The following is a 12,010-nucleotide window of genomic DNA, read 5'->3' on the forward strand; positions in this document are numbered from 1 at the left end:
TCCACAGCCAACAGAGAGAAAGCCTTCCCCTGGAGCTGACACCCTAAATTCGGACTTCTAGCCTACTGGACAGTGAGAGAATAAACTTCTGTTTGTTGAAGCCATCCACTTGTGGTATTTCTGTTATAGCAGCACAAGATAACTAAGACACTTATCAACTATTCTCAGTTAACTAATACACAGAAAGAAATGAGTTTTATTTTTTTTTGGTTTTTTGGGTGTGTGTTAAAGTTTTACAAAATTGGCAAAGGGAGCCATAGCACATAGGGTTAGGAACCCTGGAACTAAAGAAATGTGCGCATGGCACGGGATATATTTAAGAATAATCATGGCACCATTGTTTGCAATAATAAGAAACAAGAACAAACAAACACAGCCATTAACACCGTGACAGACAAATTATAGCACAGTTATACAATAAATACCACAGACTGGTGAAATCAATAAACTTTAGTTGTAACATGCATCAAAAGAGATGCATCTCACAAACATGTTACCTGAAAGAAGTCCCAGAAGTAATACAGTAAGAGATCATATAAAGATCTACAACAATAAAATTAAGCTATATATTGTTTATAGATATATACAGAATTGGTAAAATCAGAACACTATGGACTTGATTAACATAAAACTTAGAATGGCAGACAGGAAATATGGTCCAGAAGAAACACACAAGGGACTTCTAGAGCAGATGAATATCCCATTTTCTAACCTAGGCGTGGTGCAGTGGTTAAGAGCTGGGCTGCTAACCAAAAAGTTGGCAATTCAAATCCACCAGCCAGGCCATGGAAACTCTATGGGGCAGTTCTACTCTGTCCTATAGGGTCACTATGAGTCAGAATCGGGTTTGGTTTTTTATGGTAACCTAGGTGATGGATACATAAGATGTTTACTTTATTAGTATTCTTTATATTGTACAGATGAATTCAATACGTTCTTTTGTATGTATGATATATCTCACAATTATATAAATTTAAGATACAAAAAAGAAAAAATCTATTATCATGAAAAGTTGGGCCAAATAATAAGACTAACATAGTTACCTGAGATATATTTCCTGTTAATTGATTCAAGTCTGCCAGGCTAAGGTTTGCAGTTTCATCACTCTCATTGAGGGTAGATAAACCAGATGCTGGAGGCATCCCTTTCTTAATGAAAGATCGTACATAATGCCTAAGGGAAAACAAAACTTCTGTTACTTTAATCTCATTTAAAGTTACAAATAAACAACTGTAGTTTTCCCAACAAAAGTTCTGATTGTGTTTATCATTCTCATTCTTTTACAACCAGTAATATTTTTTCTTCATGTTAAAATACAGAAGAAATAGTCTATATTAATGTATCAGTGTAAAAACTTTCTGGAAAAGTATTTGTTTTAAAGCTATGGTAATCATCTTTGGAAGGTGCAGGAATGTAGGAATTTGACAACATTGAGAACTAATTTAACTAGGTAGTATCAGGGTACCGAAGGAGCCCTGATGGTGTAGTGGTTAAGCACTGAGCAGATAACTCAAAGGTTGGTGGTTTGAAGCCACCAATTGCTCAGTAGGAGAAAGACGTGGCAGTCTGCTTCGTAAAGATTACAGCCTTGGAAATGCGATGGGGCAGTTCTACTCTGTCCTACAGGGTTGCTATGAGTTGGAATTGATTCGACAATGAATTTGGTTTGATTAATGTGTCTGATAAAAAAAGCTCAGAGTCAGAAATTTACTTATGGGTCTGCGACACTTAAGTTTATAACTGTGACATTCATAGAAGCTACTCAAGTGTACAGTACTTCTTTAAAGTAATTGCTGACATGACCCCAAGTCATCACTGCCATAGCAAGAATTTTATACGCTAGCGCTCACTCTCTCTCTCTCTCTCTAGATAGATAGATATAAATATGGTAAAAGTGTTTCAAAGATAAAATTAAATTCTATGCATAGGCTTCATAAACCTGATTTTTTTCTAGTGTTCAGCAAAATTTAATTCACCTAAAACTAAGTTTATCTGTTTTACATGAAACTGTCACTAGAGGGTAGCACAAACATATTTGTGAGGCTCCAATTTTATCTATTTTTATGACGTGGATGGAGTAAAGCTTTCGGGACCTTCATTTGCTGATGTGGCAGGACTCGAAATGAGAAGAAACAGCTGCAAACTCCATTATTAACTGGAACGTGGAATGTAGGAAGTATGAATCTAGGAAAATGGGAAGGCATCAAAAATGAAATGGAATGCATAAAGATCAATATGTTAGCCATTAGTGAGCTGAAATGGGCTGGTATTGGTCATTTGGAAGCTGATAATCATATCGTCACTATGCTGGGAATGACAAATTGAAAAGGAATGGCATTACATTCATCATCGAAAAGAAGTTGCAAGATCTATCCTAAAGTACAACGCTGTCAGTCACAGGATAATACCCATATGTCCACAAGAAAGACTAGTTAATAAAACTATTACTCAAATTTATGCGTCAAAGACTAATGCCAAAGATGAAGAAATTGAAGATTTTTACCAACTTCTGCAGTCTGAAATTAATCAAACATGCAATCAATATACATTGATAATTACTAGTGATTGGAATGTGAAATGCAGAAACAAAGAAGGATTGATAGTTGGAAAATATGGCCTTGGTAATAGAAACGATGCCAGAGATCACACGATAGAATTCTGCAAGACCAACGACCTATTCACTGAAAATATGTTTTTTCAACAACATAAACAGCGACAGTACACATGGATCTCACCGGATGTAATACACAGGAATCAAAATCCACTACATCTGTAGAAAGAGACCATGGAGAAGCTCAATATCGTTAGTCAGAACAAGGTCAGGGGCCAATTACGGAACAGACCATTAACTGCTCTTACGCAAGCTCAAGTTGAAGCTGAAGAAAATTAAAAGAAGCCAAAAAGAGCCAAAGAACAACCTTGAGCATATCACATCTGAATTTAGATACCATCTCAAGGATAGATTTGACGCATTAGACTGAAAAACAGACGAGTTGTGGAAGGACATAAAGGACATTATACATGAAGAGAGGAGTAGGTCATTAAAAGACAGGAAAGAAAGACCAAAATGGATGTCAGAAGAGACTCTGAAACTTGCTCTTGATCATACAGTAGCTAAAAGGAACGGAAAAAAATGATCACTTAAAAGAGCTGAACTTAAGATTTCAAAGGGCAGCTCAAAAAGACAAAGTAAAATATTTTAATGAAATGTGCAAAGACCTGGAGTTAGAAAACCAAAAGGGAAGGACACGCTTAGCATTTCTCAAGCTGAAGAAACTGCAGGAAAAAATTCAAGCCTCAAGTTGCAATACTGAAAGATTCTATCACCAAAATATTGAATGACTCAGGAAGCATCAAAAGAAGATGGAAGGAATACACAGAGTCACTGTACCAAGGAATTGGTCGATGTTCAACCATTTCAGAAGGCAGCATATGATCAAGAACCAGTGGTACTGAAGGAAGAAGTTCTAAGCTGCAGTGAAGGCAATGGCAAAAAAGAAGTCTCCAGGAATTGACAGAATACCAACTGAGATGTTTCAACAAATGACTGCAATCCTGGAAGTGCTCATTTGTCTATGTCAAAAAATTAGAAAGACAATTACCTGGCCAACCAGCTGAAATAGATTCATATTTGTACCCATTGCAAAGAAAGGTGATTCAACAGAATGTGGATTTATTGAACAATATCATTAATACCAAGTAAAATTTTGCTGAAGATCCTTCAAAAGCAGCTGCGGCAGTATATCAACAGGGAAGTGCCAGAAATTCAAGCCGGATTCAGAAGAGGACATGGAACAAGGGATACCACTGTTGATGTCAGATAGATCCTGGCTCAAAGCAGAGAATACCAGAAAGATGTTTACCTGTGTTTTGTTGACTATGCAAAGGCATTCAACTGTGTGGATCATAACAAATTATGGATAACACTGTGAAGAACGGGAATTCCAGAACACTTAATTGTGCTCATGAAGAACCTGTACACAGACCAAGAGGCAGTCATTCAAACAGAACAAGGGTATACTGAGTGGTTTAAAAACAGGAAAGGTGTCAATCAGGGTCGTATCCTTTCACTATACTTATTCAATGTGTATGCTCAGCAAATAATCTAAACTGGGCTATATGAAGAAGGATTGGAGGAAGACGCATTAACCATCTGCAATATGAAGATGACACAATCTTGCTTGCTGAAAGTGAAGAGAACTTGAAGCACTTACTGATGAAGATCAAAGACCACATCCTTCAGTATGGATTACACCTCAACATAAAACAAAAATCCTCACAACTGGACCAATATGTAACATCATAATAAACGGAGAAAAGATTGAAGCTGTCAAGTATTTTGTTTTACTTGGATCCACAACTGAGGAAGCATGGAAGCAGCAGTCAAGAAATCAAATGACATACTGCGTTGGGAAAATCTGCTGCAAAAGATCTCTTTAAAGTGTTAAAAAGCAAAGATGTCAGTTTAAGGACTAGGGTGCACCTGACCCAAGCCATGCTGTTTTCAATTGCCTCACATGCATGTGAAAGCTGGACAATGAATAAGGAAGACCAAAGAATTGATGCCTTTGACTTATGGTGTTGGCAAAGAATATTGAATATATCATGGACTGCCAGAAGAATGAACAAATCTGTCTTGGAAGAAGTACAGCCAGAATGCTCCTTAGAAGCCAGGATGGCAAGATTTCATCTCCTGTAGTTTGGACATGTTATTAGGAGGGACCAGTCTCTGGAGAAGGACATCATGCTTGGTAAAGTAGAGGGTCATTGAAAATGAGGAAGACCCTCAATGAGATGGATTGACATAGTGGGCGCAACAAGGGGCTCAAACATAGCAATGATCATGAGGATGGCGCAGGACCAGGCAGTGTTTTGTTCTGTTGTACACAGGGTCGCTATGAGTTCAAAACCACCAGAGACCAGCACCTAACAACAACAACAAATTTTGTCCAACAAGGACATGAGCCAGGAACTGGCAAACCTTCATGTTTCTACAGTGATAATGTTCTGATGCTTGTATCCCCCCAAAAGAGTTTGATTTTAACTTGACCTGAGGACTCTAACTGTACAGCAAGGCAGGACAAGGGACCTTTTTACATAGAACGAAATGCCACTCACATATCTTTGTGTTTGGCTCTGCCAGATAGAATACGCAAACACATTCGTAATAGATTCAAGCAGTGAATAGATTAGTTGTAACCAATCAAGTGGTTAAGTCCTCAGACCTGGGTTATAGAATGTCATCCCATTGATCAAGAGATTAAGCTGAAAAGGCCAAAAAATCAAGTAAGGGATTAACTAAGGGAATTCAGGTTATAAAACTATTCCATTTGTGTTCCTCTACTGGCATACAAGGGAGCCCTGGTTGCACAATGGTTAAAGCGCTTAGCTGCTAACCAAAAAGGATGGAGGTTCGAACCCACCATCCACTCCGAAAGATGTGGCAGTCTGCTTCTTAAAGATTTACAGCCTTGGAAACTTTATATATAATAAATCAGAAAACTGCTCAAATAATGTTATAAGCTAGTAGATACTTTTTCCAGCCTAAATTGAATATGACAATAATTTAGAAATTGGCTATTAGAGTATTTATATTATATTAGTAGTTGCAGTTATATTACTCTGTTCTATAGGTTAACTATTAGAATCAACTCAGTGGCAGTGGATTCGGTTTTGGTTTTGATTTTTTATTGGCATACATAGTCTAGAAGGCTGGATATGGCAATCTGAATCATGAAAAAATTTCCCTGGTGGACAGCAGTTCCACTTGTTACATCCCACAAAAATTTCTGATAGGTATACAACCTGAATCAGCTGAGAGAATAACCAAAAATTATTTGGCATGGTAAAATCATCATCTCAGTGGGTAACTTTAAGCATAAAATTAATTAGAAAAATTATAAGTGTTAACATTCTTATGTTAAGTTTAGAAGAATTCTGTGTATAGGTGGTATTTGTGTATTTGTAGACTATTAGCATGTTACAGAATCTAACCAATTAATCTCCTAATTCCAATTTAAAGTATATAGTTTAATTTTGGCTTTATGATTGTTAAGTTAAAAAGTATAAAAAGATTTTTATTTTTAAATCCTAATAGTATTTATAGGAGAAAAAAACAAAACAAAAACCTAAGGCTCTCCAAATATATGACTTTGATTATTTGACATTTTATGGTGCTTTAAATACTTGGCGATAATTTTTTTTTTTTTTTTTTGGCTTTTAAGTTGCTTAAAGAGAAAATAAAATATCACTAAGTTGTAATATCAACTTAAAATATTTCAATAAATTTAGCTAACTAAATTTATTTAAAGGAATTAATAGATTTGTGTATAAAGCAAGATTTATTACTGTTAAAACAAAAGATTGAGGAAAACTAGATTTATGAATTTTTAACAGCATTGCCTCATATGCATGTGAAAGCTGGACAACAAATAAGAAAGACCCAAGAAGAACTGATACCTTTGAATTATGGTGTTTGCGAAGAATATTGAATATACCTTGGACTGCCAGAAGAATGAACAAATCTGTTTTGGAAGAAGTACAGCCAGAATGCTCCTTAGAAGTGAGGATGGTGAGAATTCATCTTACATACTTTGGACGTATTATCAGGAAGGACCAGTCCCTGGAGAAGGACATCATGCTTGGTAAAGTAGAGAGTTAGTGAATAAGAAGAAGGAAGACCCTCAACGAGATGGATTGACACACTGGCTGCAGCAATGGGCTCAAACATAGCAATGATGGTGAGGATGGCGCAGGACTGGGCAGTGTTTCATTCTGTTGTACATATGAGTCAGAACTGACTCGACGGCACCTTACAACAACAACAACAAAATTTTTAACCAAATTGGCAGCAAATTGTCTTTTCTGTTTTAAAACTTCCCTTCAAGGCTTGACATTGCTAATCACCAATGTTTGCCTGGGAATGCTGCCTAGGGTTTCCTCTCTACTCACTTCCCAGTGTTCAATTTTATATGCACAGAACTGACAGAAACCTCAAAGGTACAGGTTTAGAGAATGTCTCTAGTATTCTCAACTTAAACAGAGTCAATAAAAATATAAATTAACTGGATACCATGTAAAGATGCTCTGAAAAGATAATGTCAGTATAACATCCAAAGTTTTGATCTAAATTTTGACTTTCTTTTCTCATCAGTTTATATTCCTATCATCGACTATAAAATATCCACAAAAAGGTTAAGCCATATCTAATCGCCGTTATATTTGTGACCTATGATATAAGTCAATAATTTTTAATAATGAAGCATTAAATACATTTAAGGAGTGTACAAATCATGTGCCCACCTTGCTGAATAGTCAGGAAGTACATATGGTCATATAATCATTATTCACATCAAGGGACATTAATATTACCAGCACCCCAAAAGCCCTGCCAGATGCTCCTCCCAATCACTACCCAACTCTCCTCACCAGAGGTAACCACCATGATGACTTCTACCACAATATATTTCTTTTTTTATTGTTTGTTTTCTTAATGCATATTAATATAATAATTTTAAAATATGTACTTTTTGTACCAGGCTTCTTTGGTCCAACTTTTTTTTGTGAGACTCATTCATGTTGCTTTGTGTAGCAGTATTTCTTTCACGTTTCTTTCCATTTAGTATTGCCTTATGTTTGTCTTCGGTTTTACTATGATGTTTCTAACTGCAGTTTTCATTGTAGCTGTTGGATGTTTTTCAGGATTCCCTGAATCTTCACTTGATTTTTTTTGTATCAACTTTGGGATACTTTCGGCCGTTAATTATCACTATTTTGTTTTTTGCCTAATCTCTTTCTCCTCTACTCTGAGACACAATTGCAAGTATGTTGGTCTTTTTTTAACTTGTCTCATATGTCTTTTACTGTATTTTTTCACTTTTTTAAAAATATTATTCTACTCATGCTTCAGTCTGGATATTTTCTTCTGACCTATCTTCCAGCTCTCTCTCTCTTTGGCTGTATCTTACTTATTATTAAACACATCCATTGATTTCTTAATTTCCTTTATTTTATTCTTCAGTTCTAGAATCTCTATTTAAATTTTTAAAACCATTTTTTATTTATTTTTATAGTTTTAAAACTTTACTGAGTAATAACTGAAGTAGAATTAACTGTACATATTCAAAGTATAATTTGATATTTCTTGATACATGTATATGCCCATGTATTAGTTATCTATTGCTGGTTAACAAATTACTACAAATTAAGTGGCTCAAAGCAACACACATTTACTATTTCACAATTTCTTTGTGTCTGGAGTCCTGTAAGGGCTTAGCTGGTTCCCTTCCTTCAGAGTGTCTTACAAGGCTACAGTGAAGATGTTGACTAAGGTTACAGTTTTACCTCCAGACTAGACTGGGGAAAGATTTGCTTCCAAGTTCACATGGTTGTAAGCAGAATTTAGCTTCTGGCTGTTGGGGTGAGGGTGTCAGTTTCTTGCACACTGTCACAGTAAGTCTGCTGGTGAAATATTCTCCTCCAAATGAAGACGTCTTTGTTTCTACTTGATTCCTGAATATCAAGGGTTAGCTTTTTGGTGTGACAGTTCTTTTCTTTCAGCACTTTAAGGTGTTGTTCTACAGTCTTTTGGCCTTCATGGTTTCTGGTGAGAATCCATGATCACTTGAATCATTGTTCCCTCTATATAATACGTTGTCTTTGTCTAGCTACTTCCAAGATTTTTCCATCTTTATCTTTCTTTGGTTTTCAGCAGTTTGATTATAATGCGTCTGAGTATTTTCTTTGAGTTTAACCTCTTTCTGGTTCACCAAGCTTCTTAAATACATAAATATGTCTTTCAAATATTAACTCTTTAGCTATTAATTGTTCAAATATTTCCCCTAATCGCTCTCCTTATTAGACTCCAATTACATGCATGTTAGACCTTTTGTGTTGTCCTACCAGTCTCTGAGGCTCCATGCTTTTTTTTTTTCACTTTTTTCCTCTCTTTTCTTCAGATTGGATAACTTATATTAATATGTCTTTAAATTTGACATTTTACTTTCTATTACTTTCTCTTCAACTTATAAACATGTTCAGATTTTTAGTTTGGGTCTGTCCATTAAAAAGTTTCCCTAAACCAAATCCTCATCAACTACTTGGCCTATGTTTATCATTCCTTCATTCTTGAAATATTCATTAATCTTTGTCAATTCCACTTCTTTTTCTTAATTCTTTGTCATCATATATGACTTCTTCCCCAACCAGTTCATGGTCATCAATGACAACCCTGATTGTCATATTAAATAGATACTTTTCAATTTGCCAGTCTAAGTAAAAAAAAAAAAAAAAACTTCTCTTTCTCTAGGCAAGTAAATTGTTATACGTGAAATATATAGAAAAATCTATTTCTTAAATATTTTCAAATTATTGTGCTTTCAAAATTTAAACATAACTTTCCTATATGTAATAAATGAGAAAATTGGTCAAGTATTACAAGTTAGTAGATACTTTTTCCAATCTAAATTGAATATGACAGTAATTTAGAAATTTGCTATTATTTATATTGTAATAGTAGTAGTTGCTATTCATAAGGTTTTCACTGGCTAATTCTATTCAGAAGTAGACTATCGGGTCCTTCTTCCTAGTCTGTCTTTGTCTGGAAGCTCAGCTGAAACCTGTCCATCATGGGTGACCCTGCTGGTATTTGAATACTGGTGGCATAGCTTCCAGCATCACAGCAACACACAAGCCCCCACAGTACGACAAAACTGACAGACACGTGGAGGTAAAAGATTGAAGTTGTCAAGGATTTCATTTTACTTGGATTCACAATCAACACCCATGAAGTAGCAGTCAAGAAATCAAAAGACGCATTGCACTGGGCAAATCTACTGCAAAAGACCTATTTAAAGTGTTGAATAGCAAAGATGTCACCTTGAAGACTAAGGTGTTCCTGACCCAAGTCATAGTGTTTTCAATCGTCTCATATGCATGAACAAGCGGGATGATGAATAATGAAGACTGAAGAATTGATGTCTTTGAAATGTGGTGTTGGCAAAGGATATTGAACATACCATGGACTGCCAAAAGAACGAACAAATCTGTCTTGGAAGAAGTACAATGAGAATGCTCCTTAGAAGGAAGGATGATGAGACTCTGTCTCACATACTTTGGACATATTATCAGGAGGGATTGTCTCTGGAGAAGGATCATGCTTGGTAAAGTAGAGGGTTAGTGAAAAAGAGGAAGACCTTCAGTGAAATGGATTGACACAGTGGCTGCAACAATGGGCTCAAGCATAACAATGATTGTGAGGATGGCACAGGACCGGGCAGTGTTTTCTTTTACTGTACGTAGGGTTGCTATGAGTCAGAACCACTCGATGGCACCTAACAACAACAATTAGTAATTGCAGTTATATTTCTCTCCCTCAAAAGGTTGCGTGTCTACTGAGGACAGAAACTAATTTTTATTCATCTGTGCAAGTCTATGTGCCAAGCGTAGTACCTGGCACACAGGAGGTACTTAAGAAATATCTGGTAAATTAACGTAAGAATTAGTGAAATGATTTGTAGACTATAGCTATCATATAGATATAATTGAAAAAAATATTTTGTTTATATCCACTGTCATCAAGTTAATTCTGACTCATAGCGACTCTATGGGACAGAGTAGAACTGCCCCATAGGTTTTCCAGTGCTGTAAATCTTTACATAAGCTGATTCCCACATCTTTCTCTGCAGAGCGGCCAGTGGGTTTGAACCACCAACCTTTCAGTTAGCAGCTGAGCACTGTATCCACTGCGCCAAGAGGGCTCCTTGTTTTGTTTATTGTGTGTTTAAAATTACAAATACTTATGTGACTCTCTAAAAGCCATGATTTTAAACTAAACCTATTAAAAATCTTTCAATGCTTTTAGGTGATATTCTCATATCCCCAAATAACTTCTTCATTGAGTTTCATACCCTCTACTCATATCACTCACCGTCTCCTCTCATTATTACTATTTATAGACTTCCTGGTCACTTCTCAGAAGAAAGATGTGACTGTCTGCTTCCATAAATATTACAGCCTTGGAAAGCCTATGGAGCAGTTCTACTCTGTCATATACGGTCACCATGAGTCAGAATCAACTGGACAGCAAGAAGTTTGGTTAGGTTTTGGTTTGGTCACTTCTCCAGACTTATTAAGAATTTTAGACCCAGCCTACGTAGTTTTTTTTTTTTTAATACCCCTATTATTCTTCTTTCTACTCCTATTGTCATATTCAAATATTAGTGAATTTGGATTTGCATAATAATTCTCCTCTTTCTCCTCTTTTTTCTCCTCTTTCTCCTTATTCTCCTCTTCCTTCTTCATAGTCTTTGTTGCTGTTCATGTTGTATTTAGTTAGTATTTTTTTGCCAAGAGTGAGACACTTCATCTCCCAGGTTTCTATAACAATTATCTGATCTTGTGACTTAATTAGCAGATAACAACCAAAAATATTCATCAATACAAATGTTTACCTAAAACCAAATACTTTTTTGCTATAAAATGGTACTCAAAGCTATAAAGACAGTCATATTTTTTCAGTCAGCATAAATACTAGAAATGAGGGGAAAAATCACTTTCTGGAATAAATCAAGATATTAAATAAACCAAGTCCCTCTGACTCTCTTCTATCTTGATGCAATACTCCAAATCTGTATCTCTAAGTCTAATCTCTCACCCAGTTTTCATTCTGAGCTTATCAACTACTATTAGAAATATTATGTTAACAGCTGTGACATCAAAGCAGTAAAACAATTTAAGGGTGGAAAGGGAGGGTAATTTTCAATAGTATCTTTATTTTACATATGTTTTCATACATTTTTACTTCTTCAATCACAATCTTCATTGATCATAATAAGTAAGTTTTTCCCTCACAAAAGTAGCAGTGTCCCTGCTAGTAAAGCCTCTATGTCCTTCTGGTCCTTTATTTAGACATCCTGGGACTGGAGATCTTATTCAATAACTATTTTTAAAATTTTATGCTCATAAAGGCCATTCTATTCAGACCTTATTTTAACAATTCAAAATTTCTCTT

The 12,010-nt window shown here is 35.6% G+C and overlaps 1 protein-coding gene across 1 annotated transcript in view; it reads right to left on the reverse strand.

Moving 5' to 3' along the window:
* ADGB (androglobin) overlaps positions 1-12,010 on the reverse strand; it is a 213,365-nt gene that overhangs the window by 121,871 nt on the left and 79,484 nt on the right. The window contains exon 11 of the mRNA XM_023729236.1: positions 1,044-1,173. Coding sequence (XP_023585004.1) covers positions 1,044-1,173 — 130 coding nt within the window. The remainder of the gene's footprint in view (positions 1-1,043; positions 1,174-12,010) is intronic.

The sequence above is a fragment of the Trichechus manatus genome, unplaced genomic scaffold, assembly GCF_000243295.1.
Source record: "Trichechus manatus latirostris isolate Lorelei unplaced genomic scaffold, TriManLat1.0 scaffold00002, whole genome shotgun sequence".
NCBI classification, from domain to species: Eukaryota; Metazoa; Chordata; class Mammalia; order Sirenia; family Trichechidae; genus Trichechus; species Trichechus manatus.